Source organism: Diabrotica undecimpunctata, chromosome 4 (genome assembly GCF_040954645.1).
Source record: "Diabrotica undecimpunctata isolate CICGRU chromosome 4, icDiaUnde3, whole genome shotgun sequence".
In the NCBI taxonomy this organism is placed as follows: Eukaryota; Metazoa; Arthropoda; class Insecta; order Coleoptera; family Chrysomelidae; genus Diabrotica; species Diabrotica undecimpunctata.
In genome coordinates, this window is record NC_092806.1 from 83,204,161 (window position 1) to 83,221,479 (window position 17,319).

Sequence of the window (17,319 nt, forward strand, 5' to 3'; positions counted from 1 at the left end):
TAACATTGTATTCCACATAGATTTATTAACGAATAATATAAGCAATATAGTATAAAAAATGACTGTACAATTAAAACATGTGTACTGTACAATAAAAAAAAAATAATATGCTACTGTAAAATATATTTAGCCTACTTTACCAAAAAAATCTGTCACCTTGGTCTGTCTTCTTTTCCCTTTCCACAGAACTGACCTGACCATGTCCTGAAGACTCATCGAATCTTCCACAGGACTCATATCGTCTTCCTGGAGGATGAAAAATCGATGCAGTACTTTTGCTGCATCCAATGCCTGCTGGGGGGTCGGAGCTGGTTCTGGCTCTGCTTCCACTTCCGAGTCACTGTTTTCTTCTTCTTCTACACGAACTGATTGCAGGATGTCCTCGTCAGAAAGTCCAGATGTTGTAGCTACATTTTCATCAACTTCTTCAAAATCTGTTAGCTCTTCCGGTCCGTAGGTGATAGTAAGTTCAAACCGTCTGGCCCAAACATCTAATGGCAGGTCATCTTCATCATCAGTCAATCCTTGATCTTCCAGCCATCCTGCGTGTTTGAAGGAATGTTTTATTGTATTGCTCGTCACCTCGTCCCAGGATTTACTAATCATTAGGATGGCGTCAAGAATGTTTAGTTTAAGATCGCCATTATTCTCAACCATTTCCATCAAAAGTCTTCTCCTGTAATGGCTTTTCAAACTCTTGATGACACTTTGGTCCATGGGCTAAAGGACACTTGTGTTTGCTGGCAGAAAAGAGAGTTCGATGTTTTGAAGGTCGCGCAATACAGGATGAGCAGGACAATTGTCTACAAGCAAAAGAATTTTTCCCTTTAAGCTCGATATCCCACTTTCTTATCGCTTCTTCAAAAATTTCCGAGGTCATCCACGTACTCTTGTTTGCTTTATAGGTCACCGGCAGATTCTTTTTATGTTTTTAAAGCAACGCGGGTTTGTCGACTTCCCTATCACTAACAATTTTCTCTTCACCGAACCAGTCATGTTAGCGGTCACTAAAACTGTAATGCGTTCCTTAGAGAGCTTTCTACCAATGCACTTTTCCAATTTAAATTTTAAAGTTCTGTTTGGTGTCATTTTAAAAAACAATCCAGTCTCATCGTATCTTCCCAGAAGGCCGTATAGGCCCAGAAAGTGGAATATGGTTCACTGAAGCATAGCGCGATCTAAATCTTCGTGCTGAGGTTTCCACAACTTTTTCCTGCTACCGCCCTTCATCTCTGCTTTAAGCCACTTTTTTCTGTCCTTCCATATCGTAGCTACAGTTGACTGAGATAGCCCCGTCCGGCGAACGACATCCGATTGCTTTTCACCTTTTTCTATTGCTCGAGTTATCGATAACTTTTCCTCCACCGAGAGCACTTTACGCTTTTTCGAAAACATGTTGATTGTTGACACACTAAGATACAACTCAAAACTGGAAATGAAAAGTCGTCAATAGATGACAACATCTGTGTGATAACAGTTAGATACGCCGCCCGAACAATAAACGTAAGTCACTTAATTCTCTGATAAGAAAGAGTAGAATGGGTGGCCGCATTCCTTAAGCGCAAAACAAAATAACCGCTGGACAATGATCTTGCCACTCGTGACTCAAGTAGTCTGAACTTTAAACACAATAACACATTTGTCATCTCATCAACTATTGAACGCTAAAAAGTTATCGCTATAAAGAGAGAACGATATCGGTATAGAGAAAGAATTAATACATTGTTCTTATGATGAACCAACCAACGTTTACTATTTTCATCGTTATAGAGGAATTATCGTTATATAGGGAATCGTTATAGAGAGAGACTACTGTATATATATATATATATATATATATATATATATATATATATATATATATATATATATATATATATATATAAACCAATTTAAGTGTTGAATTGGGCACTAAATCCAAAATTGATCAACCAGTGGACAACAGATTTAAAGATTAGCAGATCCAAAGATATAATCGACCAGGGTACCCAATTCACACTCTAATCAAATAATCTAAATAAATTAGGTCAACATATACCCACATCCGGTAATATGTGCCTAAACCACAATATTCATAGACTAAATCATTGAATCTAAATCAACATCAAACAAATTAACTCATGCTGATATTCACTAACTATAGCAGGTAGCTACAACAGATTTATAAGAATATCAGACATAAGTGAGTTACATGGCATTTAGTAAACCAATAATAACTACTCAACATATCCAAAAAGTAATAGTTAAAGAAGTAAGTAATCAAGTAAATAGTAAATAAGTAAGTAATCAACAAACAAAATATCAAGAACGAACAGGCCAATTTCTGTAGAAACTGCAAATTACTGATTCGTTCTGACATTACTAAGAAAGAACAAGATATGCTCTAATTCTAAATCCAAAATCAATAAGTGAATGCCTAAGGAAAGAAGTGAATGTAACTGTAAACGGTCATTTGTTGACTAAAATATAAATTACTAATTTCAGAAAGCAATCTAACTATGCTAGCCATAGAGGTAGCAATGTCAAGAATATCTTAACATAAGTGAGACTAAGAAATCAGCTAAAGGAAATCTTTTGTAATTATAATTGAACATAGTCTGGAAAGACTCAAGATTAAAACTAAAATGTTCAAATTAGAATTCAAATTGAAGGTGGTTAACTAATGATGAACAAAACATCTTACTGCCCAGTCATCTACATAACCTGTCATGAAAATGGTGAATTCCGAAACTCATCGAACAACTGAGGCATCTAGTTGAACAACAACTTCGAACCCACGTATTCAATCAAGTATGCATATGCAGAATAGTCCATATGACATAAGAGTATACAAAAACCTATAAATTAAGTATATAAATAATTCCTAGTAACTGATTTTAGAATCATACCATATAGTACATCAAGATATTAATTAAAATAAAGCATGACTATGACCAATAAAGTAACTAAATCTATACACAAAAAAAATCACAACATTCTTTCCAACATGGCAAACCAAATAACAAATAATTTAAACTTATATAACCAAATAATAAGCAAGGAATAAGCTGTACATATACAATGTCTGGTGATTAGTAATAAAATTCCAAGAAAATATCAAATCGTAATCAAAACCGAGCCAAAACAATAATAGTCAAAATGATAGATTAACTTTATTAGACAAACTTAAGTTAATCTTCATCTGAGGAAGAGGATGCTATGTCATCTACGGTATTGTCTGGAAGTAAATCCTTTATATGAAATTGACCAATTCGTAAATTTGTCAAATTGTCTTTTAATTCATATACTAAAGGAGATATTACTCGAACGACAGTACAGGAAATATATTTCTGGCAGAACTTAGCAGAAATGGCATCACCCTTACTTGACTTTACAAAATTTCGCTTTAAAACTCGATCGCCAATAAAGAATCGCATGTTTCGTTTCCTTAAATTATACTGACTCTGATTTCTAAGGTAAGAAGCTTTCAACTTCTTCCTAATGTCAGCGAAGATTGGAGGTAAATTTTGGAGATCATCCATACGATGAAGTTTCTCCGAAACTTGAGGAAGGGTTGCTGAATTCTCAGAAATTAATCCAAAATAATCACCTGACAAAGGAACATGCCTACCAAAATTATCATAAGCTGGAGAACATTGAGTAACTTCATGAACAGAAGTTCGAATGGCTTGAGTCATTGTCACACGAAACTATTTGCGTAGTACCAAAAAGCGAGAAAACTTGTTCCTCTAAGAATTTCAAAATGGCTGGAGTGGTAGCCTTTCGAAGAGGACAAACTAAAGGAAATTTGGTGAAGTAATCTACAACAACCAAACAATACGTATTACCTGAATAACTACGTGGATACGGTCCAATAAGATCTAAAGATATCATTTGCCAAAGAAAATTAATGTTCCTAAATGAACCCATTAATCTAGCTTGAGGTAGGTTACTAGTCTTGCATGTTGCACAAACTCTACATCTCGAAATGTATTTCTTAACTGAGTTGCGCAAACCAGACCAGTAATATAGCTCAGCTATCTTACTAAAAGTTTTGTAGAAACCAAAGTGACCTGATGTCACCTCATCATGAAAGGTTTTCAACACTTCATCCCTATTAGCTGTTGGGACTACTATTTTCCAATCAGACATATTCGATAAAGATTCGACAGGACTGATAACGTGTTTATAAAGGATATTATTTTCCACCTTGAAATCAGGATATCTACTAGGTTCTTGGGTGACATTATGAATCATCTTTCGATACCAAGTATCTGGAAATAAAGTAGACAGATCTAAAAGATTGATATCAAACGTTCGTGACAACGCGTCTGCAATCACAACACGATTGGCTTTGCGATGCACAATACTATAATCAAATACAGAAAGCCTACAAATCCAACGGGACAAACGCTGTGACGGATTTTTCATAGAATGTAACCATAATAAAGAGCTATGATCCGTAATTATAGTAAACTTACGACCTTCAAGGTAGTACCGAAAGGCATTAAGACCATGAATAATTGCAAGAAGTTCTCTTTCTGTGGTGGAATAATTTGTCTGTGATTTATTAAGTTTTTTGCTGGTATAAGCTGTTGGGTGTTCCGACCCATCCTTTATCTGAAATAGTACACCACCTGAAGCAGTGTTGGAACAATCTGTCATGAGGTAAAAATGCTCTTTAAAATTCGGAGACGTCATGACAGGAGCACTAGTAAGAGCTTCTTTTATACGCCGGAAAGCATCATCGGCTTCTGAAGTCCATGTAATAGTTTGGCCTTTTTTTTATTTTTAAGCAAATCTGTAAGTGGGGACAACAAAGTAGAATAAGACGGAACAAACCGACGATAATATCCACACATTCCCAATATCCTACGGACTTGGGTGGTAGTCTTAGGTATAGGAAAGTCCTTAATGGCTGTAACTTTATCAGGATCTGTCCTTAAACCTTTACTATCGACTACATATCCTAAAAATTTAAGACTAGGACGACAAAACTGACACTTATCTAAATTAATAGTCAAATTAGCCTCTTTGAGACGTAAAAACAACATCTAAAATCGCCATATGAAGTGGATAATCAGGAGTGACAACCAAAATGTCATCCAAATAATAATAAACATAGGGCTCTAATTGAGGACCAATGACTAAATCCATCAATCGACACATTGTCTGAGGAGCTGAAACAAGACCAAAAGGCATAGTGACAAACTGGAATAATCCTTTCCCACTGACTGCAAAAGCTGTATACTTTTTACTTTCCTCACTTAAAGGTATTTGAAGAAAAGCTTTAGAGAGGTCGATAGAAGAAATGTACTTAGCATTCTGAAGTTTACTTAAAATGACATCTATTCGGGGAATAGGATAAGCATCCCGATTTGAAGTAATACTATTCAACTTTCGACCATCGAAGCAGACCCTAAAAGATCCATCTTTTTGCTTCGTTAACCACAGCGGACTACAGTAAGAAGACGTGGAAGGTTCAATGATTTTCAACTCTAACATGGAATCGATTTCCTTTTTCAAGTCAACTTGCCATGCCTGAGGAATAGGATACTGATATTTTCTAAAAGGTGTGGTATCTCCCACCTCAATAGTATGAGATATTAAGGAGGTACGACCTAACTTGTCTTTTGATGAGAGAAATACAAATTTAGAGATCATATTCTCTAATTGTCTTTGTTCGAGACTAGATAAACTTGAAAAGTCCTGAATACTACTAAGTACAGACAAATTAAATTGAGAAACAGAAAAAGAAAAATTAGAACAATTTAGTGTGCTATTAAAAGCATTTAAGAAATCCATACCTAAAATTATAGAATTCTGAACTGAGGGAATAATATAGAATGTAATTTGATTACATAAATCTGCTACGGTGATTTCAGTTTCAAATTTGCCTGTAATAGACTGAACTGTACCATCTGCAGTAGATACTTGCAGAGAAGAAATGGGCATAATAGAAATCTCAGCATTTTTCAGTAAAGCTAATGAATGTGAACCTATCACAGAAATGTTTAAGCCACTATCTAAAAGAGCTAAATAAGATTGTCCTAAAATCTTAATAGGAAGATAAGGTCTATTATCATTATTTTTCTTCACTAATAAGGAATTCAAATCAAAACAATCATTATCTGATTGGTTAAAAATTTTAAATGGTACCAAACTAAACTTATTATCTCTACCAACACAATCAGAGGATGCAATAGGCAAACAAGAAGAATCAGAAATAAAATAATCCTCCTGACTTGTGGCAGACTCTGGTATACATACTGGAACTACCACACTACTACTATCATGTTTAACATTAAAATTTGGAGAAGATAATCTATGCGAATCAAATGCTTTAGATTGGGAAGTTACTTTTTTGAGTGATCTTGTGTGGTGTGTGTTGGTTTTTTCGTGTAAACCCCTTTTCCTTTTCGACTGGAAGATGGGTTTGAAGTTAATATCAATTCCTCTGTACAGATAATGATTTTCAAAACAATTGACAACATTGGAATGGATGCGCGCGAACAGCTGCCTGCTATACAGCTAACCAAATCATCAAGTCTTCAAGACATCAAATAATAACATATCGAGAAGTGTTTTTGCACGGTAAACAGAAATTTTTATTGAAAAAACAATTCGTGAAAATGGTTTTAAGGGTCGAGGAAAAAGTGCAAATTGTTGTCTGGCATGTGAATGGATTATCAGACAACATGATTAGACAACAATTTGTAAATATGTTTCCAAATAGGCCGGCTCCAGCACGATCAACAATTCAGTCTATTATACGTAATTTTTTACTTATGGATCCGTGTTCGCCCCAAGAGGAGTTCGTAGACGAAGGGAGGTAAATCCAGTTTTGGAACTAAGGGACACTTTGATTTGTGCAAGTATTGAGCAAAATCCTACCCAATCAGCATCTCGTCTCGGAGAACAATATGGAATTTCAAGATTTAGAGTAGGTAAAATTTTGAACAGACATGGATACCGTTCCTATAAACTTCATAAATCCAACGAACAATTCCCTGGGGATCAATATAGACGTTTAGAATTTTGTCTTAGAGAACGTTTTGTTCACCGATGAATGTACGTTTTCATTGCATGGCCGTCACAATTCAATGAATGCTCGATATTGGTCTCGAGGAAATCCTCGTCAGATTTATGTCGCTCGTACCCAGCGTCCTCGAAAAGTAAATGTTTGGGGAGGCATAATAAGGAATCATGTCATTGGTCCATTTTTTATAGACGGTATGTTGACTGGGCGGAAATACTTGGAACTTCTGCAAAATCAAATTGTCCCAGCCCTTCGTAATTTACCAATACCTTTCGATTCCATATGGTTTCAACACGATGGTTGCCCTGCACATAATTCTCGCATCGTCAGTGAATATCTCAGTGCGACTTTTCCTAATCGATTGATTAGTGGCCACGGAGATATTTTTTGACCTGCAAGTTCACCTGATCTTGCACCTTGTGATTTTTTATGTGGGGATATATCAAGTCCAAACTATATGGAATTGAAGACGATAGGCCTAATTCTCTCCAAGAATTAAGAGAAAAGATCTCTAATTCAATGAGAGGTATTAGTCCAGAAACATTAACTAATGTTAAACGAAACTTTTATAATAGATTGGGTTATTGTTCTGCTGCTAATGGAGGCTTATTCGAACATTTTTTGTAAATACATTTCATTAGAACAAAATACGTTTATTTAGAATATTTTTATAGAATGTCTACCTATTTAAACATTTTTTGTAAGTACATTTACTTAGAACGTTCTTTTATGTTTGAAGAATTTTTACTTTATTTTCGAAAGTACGACGATACTGTTTTTTCAATTCAATTCAATTCAAGATATTTATGTTTAACTTTAAACACTTCTAATACTAGTAACGACTGACATAAATGTTTAGTGATTCAAAGCAAAACGATCTCTGCATAATTTCAAATTATTAAAAAAAAAAAAACCACATGTGGGTTTTGAGCTCTAATCGTCCGTGTCGCAGTGTCGAATTCTTACCACTAACCCACGAAGGATTGATAATTATTTCGTGACAAGAGTGTATGAAACTCCTCAAATCATCGTAGAAATTATCCTTAGTTAATAATCTAAAACTTTAGATTAAATAATCACTGTTAATTAAATTATTTTATTCACATCTTTGCTTTATTGTGGTCAATCAGTTTTTACTTTATGCGAAATTAAAAAATGGAAATACGTCACACATACGACGTTACACATAATAATTATGACCGAGGCGATTTAGCTAGAAGCTAACGTCTAAAGGTGTGAGACTATCGATAGTGGTAATGTAATGTAAATTATAGGTTTCTACCGATTATTTCCCACCTCTACGAGTTTCATCTATTTTTATTTCACAAGGTAACTGTGTTTTCTATCTCTTACGTTAAAAAGCCGGGTGGTAAGACACTCATCACTGTATAACTAATGTAAATAAAAGTGATTATAGAAGTTGCTCCAAAATGTGAGTGGGCGCCAGGAAAGTATTAACATAAACTTTCCAAGGTATATTGTAAAGCCGTTTGCTGAAATAAGAAAGGAAACAGGTATTAATTAAAATATTTAGTTTCACCACAAAGTTTAATCCCTATCCAAATATATACAATATAATTTTTTATAGCTACCCGCCACCAATTATGCACAGTTAATCTAGTTACTTATATACAACAAAAATCCCTAATTATACACAATTGATCCCTGATAATCTGAATTTATAAGTAATAAAATATAAGAAAATTTTAATGATTTAACTTAAAAAGGTAATTTACTTGCTTACTAGGGATGTAACCCTGTATTTCGGCTTTCAATTAAATATTATAATAAAGTAATGAGGACAGTATCCTGACGGTATAGATATCCAAAGGCTTAAATATATAATAATAATAAAATATCAATAAACAACTCTCTGATTAAATGTGTACACATAAAACCGTACAACTGAGTTAAAAGGGAGGATTTAAAACTTCGACCTGTAGTTGAGAATTAGTGTTTCTGTGATTTAGAATTATTTAAAAAAAAATGACGGGTCTTTATTATTAAATGATATAGTATGATTCAAGATTGAAAAAGAAATATAAAAAAAATTATTAACAATTAATGAATAAAACAATATAAAAATGAACAATGTTCCACACAAGCTAAATAAGGGAGGTCTTTCCGGCTAGTTCCCTGAAGTGGTCCGGGAATAGTCTTAGAGAGATCTAGACCTCTGATGGAACAGCTAAGGGTGACGGGCAAATGTGTTTGCTCGTCTTGTTTTTCCTCTTAATAAATCCCAAAAAAAATAAATGAAAAAAAATCCTTGACTCTGGATTATAGTTCCTCCTTATGCTTAATAAAAAGAAGGGAAAACACAAGTTTTATTAACAAATGAAATAACGAAAGAGATTACAAAAAGTTGCTGGGAAGCTCGTATCAAAACAAGAAGCTCTAATTATTTTGTAGATAATATGACCTTCGCATGGTTTGACAATATTTTATGTAAAATAGATTGATCAAATAGATAATTTTTAACGAAAAGGCTACGGATATATTTTTGAATATAAAAGAACGTTATATGTTTTTAAGGCCGGGAAGTAGAATAGAAAATTGATATGATTTTATAACATTACTATATCTAAATCCAGAATGTTTCTTAATGAAATAATGTGAGAAATGACAGATAGATATATCACTAACGAAGGAAAAATGACGATATTATAGAAGTTAAAATGGCTGATGGTTTTTACACTTTTTATTTATAATTCAATCAACTTACTGGCTAAGAGTGGCTATAAATCAAATAGTATACACCACAAAACAACTAAAAACTCTCCATTCTTCTTTTCCAACAAAAATTAATATTCTTAAAACCAATTTAGCCTTCTCTTGCCGCCTACCCCTTTTAGTTAACCGAACTTGTCTTCCAAAAAGTTAAAACCAGAATGAGCGCTAATTGCTAGCTGGATAATCATGTCTCGCTACAGCGCCGCAGGTATCGCTGTTTAATACCAACTTAGAATTTAAAAATTAAGAAAATTATTAAGAGGATATGAATTTAAAAATTTTATTTAAGGTGAATAAAGAATTATTGAAGTGACGGACTCGTTACAGTATGCCTAATTTGTATTAGGAAAGAACTGAAAGAAAAGGGGTCAGTTTATCATAGGAGATTGATTGATCTTATGTATAAGATTTTCTGTGACATAAATGTAATTAAAATGGAATTAATCAACTTTTTTAGGTAAAATCCCCTTTGAATCTTATCTTTAATATTTAGAAAATTTACTATTTTTGCAAACTCTTTATTTAGCGAATTTGCAGAAACATAAATAAATAGCTCAAAAACATTTTTCGAACTCGAGTTATTTAGTTTTTTGCCTTTTTTCTTTAAATTTGCCCTAATAATGTATACATTTTTTTACAATATCAGAAAGTAGAGATTTCAACGAACAAAAGCACACCGAGTTAAAAAAAGCAGATATATTGACGTTAGAAATTTTGATTGAAAATTAGACTAAATTTTCGATGTTAAATCAAAATAAGGGGAAAAATAAATATTTTAAATCAAAAATATTACAGTGTTTAGAACATAAAAAGGTAAGTTTTCACTAAATTTTATGGAAAAAAATGTTTGTGCCAGATAAAAATAAAAAAACCAAAAACACTTATTTGAATTTTTAGCATAAGTTTTGAGATCTTTTTATTACCCACAACTTTGCCATTTAAATTTATTTCATTGAACTTATAGTTTTACCGAAAATCGTGATAAACCGTTTTTTTACATTTAAAAACTTTCTCCCCATCAATTTCCCGACCTCACGTCGCTCGGAAATGATTTTTTCTGTCTTCTTCTTCTTCGTGTGCTTCATCGGCACATTTTACTCTGTCTGCAGCAGTTCTGATAATTCTTGTTATATATCTTCTTCCGTATATAATTCGTTCCATCCTGTTACTATTTTTTGGTCTCAAAAATTATCGGCACTGGCCTATAAAGAAACTATGTAAACAATTTTAATCATACATTCGTAGTAAAAACATTTTGAGCTTTATTTATAATTATTTTTTATTTCAGACATTTGGACTACTCTCCAATAACCCAGTACTGCACAATATAACTGATTACTTAATAGAAGAAGCCAGCGCTGAAGAAGAGGAACTTCTAGGTTTAGACCCTACAACAGATGCCCAAGATGCTACATCTGTAGTTGAAAGAGATGAAAACTTGATAACTGTTTTGGATCGGATTATTCTATATCTTAGAATAGTACATTCCGTCGACTACTACAATCATTGTGACTATCCAAATGAAGATGAAATGCCCAATAGATGTGGAATCTTACATGCTCGAGGGCCTCCACCAACTAGTAAGGTACGTTTTTGAATTTATCAGATTTTTTGGTATATGCATTTGCAGCGAATATGTCTATTATATTGCATTAAAATAAAAATTTAGAAACACTGATTAATTTTGAGCGGTCTATCTGTCTGTCTGGAACAGTACCGAAAACTTACAACAGATTTGTATTGAAGTGAATTCGCATGAAAAGCTATGTAGAGGAAAATCATGAAACCGAAAGTGTTTACTTCGAGTTCAAATTAAATATACAGGGTGATCAACTTTTGTGATAAAGTCCGGTATTTTCGTTATTATAGTAGAAACCAAAAAAAGTTTCTTACAAAAATAGGATGTAGCTTAATTTTGATAACATTCATTAAATCGAATACAGGGTAAATACAGTATTTTTTTTGAAATATTAAATGGATCACTCTATATTTTATATCACTATAGCCTTATACCTAAAGTTATTTTATTAGTTATTTAGATATTTTGATTTTTATATGCATGAAATTTGAGTTGGATATGATTAATTGACAGTTTTCTAAAAATGCATTATTATTAGATAGAATTGATTTAGAACGGTGTTCTGATACAACAAGATACGACAAGATCCCTGTGAAAAATTGAAAGATATGCCGCTATTATACTAGGCAACTGGTGACGCAATTGGTGGTGCAACTAGTGGCAAATTAAAGCACAAAAAATTATGGAAATGGTGGCCGATAATTGCCACCAGCAAAAATGAATACGTTTAGTAGTGAATAGTTAATATTTTTTAGTTAAGAATATGATATCAAACGAGTTATTGCTTCTTCTTGCCCTTTTATTAAAAAAGAAAAGCAGAGTGAGAAGGAGCCGGAAAATTCATGTAATACAATTTATATGTTATTATACGTTATATAAAAAATGCAAGATATTTCTTACATGACAATTTCTTCGTCGAAATAAAACACCAAGTTAAGTTGAAACAATTCTCAGCCACAGAGTATGGAAAATAAATGCAGGAAGCAGAGCCCCGAGAGCACTAAGCTCTCGGAGAGCCCTTGAGGGACTGACCTAGCTGACCTGAAAATCGCCAATATTTATATGTGCAGTTCGAGCGATAAATAGGGATTTCCAGGTCAAGAGCCAATGGGAAAATTCGAGGCGGGGCGATGCGCATCGAAATGCGCACTAGTCCACAGACTATGGCATTCGATGACAATACATGACATTATTATACGTTATTTCCTGACCTTTGTACCGACGAAGTAAATTTTTTTCCATATTTTCACATTTTAAAATCATCACTTTTTGAGGTCTTGGAATACATTAAAAATGGCATACGTGGTATTTATTCAAAAATGTGGAGAAAATAAAATATGAAAATAATCGAAAATATAATGTGGAGAAAATATGTAGTATAAAAGTCTTCGACTAATTATGATGGGTAAAATCGAAGGACGCATGGGAATTGATAGAAAACATGCCTGAGGTGATCTAAAAGAGGTATCGCTAGTATCAAAAATAAAAAAAAAAACGAAACTAAACTGATGTAGATCGAGAGAATTGACCAAAGAAGAATAACAAAGTAGGTAATGTAATCGAAAAGGCATGTTAAAAGAAGAAAGAGAAGACCTAGGAAAAATTTATAGACCAGATCATATATATATATATATATATATATATATATATATATATATATATATATATATATATATATATATATATATATATATATTGTTATGAGGTGTTTTTTGTTTGAATGATGAGCAATGAGTATTTTTAATAATATAATATATAGGGTTTTTATCGCGGTTCTCAAAGAATTAGCTTGTAAGTACTTTTTTAAATTATCTTTATTATAACTATTATGAAACACACATATATATCTAACCTAGCCAATGTAAATTTAAAATAAACTATCTTTAAATTGATACTCTTATAAAACTAATTAAATTCTATAGACAATGTAAAATTTAAACAAACTATCTTCAAATTTGAAATTGTTATGACACTAACTAAATTATATTAACAAAATTTTGTACCTTTCTTTCACTGAATGCCTAAATGAACTGTTTTCCACTATATAGATTCTAATCACCACTGAATGTCTTCGTACTTCGGTTATCCTTGTTTTTGTGAAATTACTTTTTCCAATTATCAGCTTCTACCAATTTAAGATATAGTTTTCTTCACCAGCATTTATACACCACCAGCAAACACCATTTATATTTATTCTTCTTTTCAATATACCAATATCCAATTATTATAAGTTGATTTATATTAATCTCCAATCATAATATAATTTTAATTCCTTCCAATGTCCATCCAATATTCTTCTAATATACTTTTATAATCTTCAATAATTATTTGTGTATAATTATAAATGTGCATTAAATATATGCATAATTTTTAATCTTCATTTAACTCACTATATTAAACAATTGGACTATCTCCAACTAACTTTCATATTTCTTATTAAACTGCTTGACTGACTTACTAAAACTGTGAACAATTGACTTCACTAACTAATCTACTAACTTTCATAATAAACTGGCCTGACTTCTGACTAAAAACTTCCATCTTGAATCCAAATCACGGGTATTTATATCTTTTTTGGATATTCCAGAACCATCTGGTAAGAAATCATGTTCTATTTAGTTCTATTAAATACTTGTCTGAATTTTCTGGAACAAACCATTTCGCAAACATGGCCATCTCCGGAGATCCAGAGAATTCCATTCTTTTCTATTAATAATTTTGTTGACATTTAGGCTTTTCAGATCAGAATAAACATTCAAATTAGTAACTAACACTCTAATTTAATAAAATACACAATTCAAACAATATATTATTATAACCCCACTTATATTCGTAAAAATTCTTAATATGACACTTGGAGTATGTATAGTTGGTTGCCTAGTCACATGGCTCACTTAAATTTATTTACAACATTAAAATTACTAAAATACAACTTTTTACAATTATTATATGATAATTTCTTAAAATGCCCTCACATAAATATATTTTTATAAAATTCTCTAGTATATAACTTATTTAAAATAATCAAATACTTTTTTATATCTAATATTATGTAGTATATAACTTATAAATTATTTTCTATAAACCCCAATTGTCACAATATATATATATATATATATATATATATATATATATATATATATATATATATATATATATATATAATTGTTATGATGTATTATTTGTGAATGATGAGCAATGAGTGTTTTTTTACTAATATAGTAAGTTTGTAAGCACTTTTTAAATTATCTTTATTATATCTATTATGAAACACACATATATATCTAACATAACCAATGTAAAATTTAAAATAAACTATCTTTAAATTAAAATTCTTATTAAACTAATTAAATTCTATAGACAATGTAAAATTTAAACAAACTATCTTCAAAATTGAAATTGTTATGACACTAACTAAATTATATTAACAAAATTTTGTACCTTTCTTTCACTGAATGCCTAAATGAACTGTTTTCCACTATATAGATTTTAATCACCACTCAATATCTTCGTTCTCAGCTTCGGTTATCCTTGTTTTTGTGAAATTACTTTTTCCAATTATCAGCTTCCACCAATTTAAAATATTTTTCTTCACCAACATTTATAAACCACCAAGCAAACAGCATTTATATTTATTCTTCTTTTCAATATACCAATATCCAATCACCAAATATATTATATATTTATATTTATTCTTCTTTTCAATATACCAATATCCAATCACCATATAATTATCATAAGTTGATTTATACTAATCTCCAATCATAATATAATTTTTAATTTCTTCCAATATCCAACCAATATTCTTCTAATATACTTTCCAATATTATCAAATTTTAATACTAAACCACCGATTATTACATACTTTATACTTTCTTCCTAATTCTGACTAAACTGTAACTGATCTGACTTCTTCTTACTAACTGAATGGCTTATTTCATGCTAAATCTAACTAACTTTCATACTAAACTGCCATCTTGAATCCAAATCACCGAGTATTTATACCTTTTCAATCTTCCAGAACCATCTGGTAAGAAATCCTGTTCGATTTGTTCTATTCCCTACCTATATGAATGTTCTGGAAAAAGTATATGTTCGATCCACAGACATAATCATATTCGAGAAAGTTCTTCCGTAAACAAAGGTTAAATTCTGTATTCTAGAGAATTCCTTTCTTTTCTATCGAGAATTTTGTTGACATTTAGGCTTTTCAGATCAGAATATACACTTAAATCAGTAACTTAACACTCTAATTTAATAAACTAAACATTTTAAATAACATATTATTATAACCCCACTTTATATTCGTAATTATTATTTAAACGTCACTTTAAAGAGTATTTTTGGTTGCCTAGTCACATGGCTCACTTAAATATATCTACAACATTATAATTACTAAAATAAAACTTTTTTTACACTTATTACATGCTAATTTCTTAAAAATGCCCTCACATAAATAATTTTTATAAAATTCTCTAGTATATAACTTCTTAAAATAACCAAATACTTTTAATATCTAATATTATCTAGTATATAACATAAATTAATTTTTTAAACACTATTTTTCCTCCTCCTACGTCCAATATCATTTCAATATATATATATATATATATATATATATATATATATATATATATATATATATATATATATATATATATATATATATAAAGAACAAGAAATACTGGATATTATTGAAGGTCGATATAAACAAACAACACAGTTTATTAGGGCTGCAGTCAGTAGGTTTGGCCGGGATGTTATAGAAACACTCTTTTGACTTTTGGTCGAGCTTTCGGAATTCTTTTATTCCTTCTTCAAGACACTCAAGACACTGTAATTAGAGGAAAGGGTAAATATTTACAACATATCTCAAATTGTCATTACAACTTACTAGTCGTTGAGATTATTTGTGTGAAGCTACGACACACAACATTAAAAACACACATATAAAATATAACATGTAAAATAATGGACAAAATACATTTTAAAATTTAGTTGGAAAGTTAAAATTTTGTTAGTGACATCTTTTAATGGTGTGTTTTGACTGATCCATAGAGAACAGAAAAAAAAAACAAAAATAGTGTGATTAAAAGGTAATTAGGAGTTCTTGCTATTATATTAATGGAAATAGTATATTAAACCTGTCTTGATAGTATGCAACATGTTTTGTATGCAGGTGTATTATGGTGTGTATATGTAAAAGTAAATTTTTATTTTATTTTTGATGTTTTGTCAATAAGTAACAATAAATGTTGCTCAATTTATCTATGTCTGACTTTTTATTTATACAAGACGTATTAGATTTTATGAAACACATTTCCAAGAAAACACGTTTTGAATGGTTTTTTTCATTTGCCAAAATACAGGAATCTTCGAAATTAAATTCATGTTTTAAAGTTAATTCAGGTTCTGTGAGCGCACATGCGTTTATCTTTTTGGTTTTTATGTCGCTGCGATGTGATATTACTCTATTGTGAAAATTACGAGATGATTCTCTGATATACACGTTTTTACAAAAAAAAACGTGTATATCGGAGTATATCGTTTTTTGTATTTGTTTTATATATATATATATATATATATATATATATATATATATATATATATATATATATATATATATATATATAGGGATAGTAAAAGATAACGTCATAACATACACATATATAAATAAATACATTATAGACATAAATAAATAGATAAAAGAATAGGTCGAAAGAAATGGATAGGGGAGAATAAAAACGAAGAACATGCCCCCAATGCTTATGAAGGCCATAAGGAGTTTCGAAAACAAAAAACATTTTATCAAAAAACAAAAATTATTTCTATTATATACATACATATATTACTTATATTATTATTAACTATATTCCAATATAACTGTATTACTTATATTATTATATTAATGATTATATTAAATGGCAGTAAACCACAATTTTAGTTAAAAATAACTTATATTTGACGTTTTGATTTCTAGGATGAAAAT

The 17,319-nt window shown here is 31.0% G+C and overlaps 1 protein-coding gene across 2 annotated transcripts in view; it reads left to right on the forward strand.

Moving 5' to 3' along the window:
- The window catches only part of Ars2 (arsenic resistance protein 2), a 505,227-nt gene that overhangs the window by 270,667 nt on the left and 217,241 nt on the right, over positions 1-17,319 (forward strand). For both annotated transcript variants that reach the window (XM_072529864.1, XM_072529863.1), the window contains exon 10: positions 11,040-11,336. In XM_072529864.1, coding sequence (XP_072385965.1) covers positions 11,040-11,336 — 297 coding nt within the window. The remainder of the gene's footprint in view (positions 1-11,039; positions 11,337-17,319) is intronic.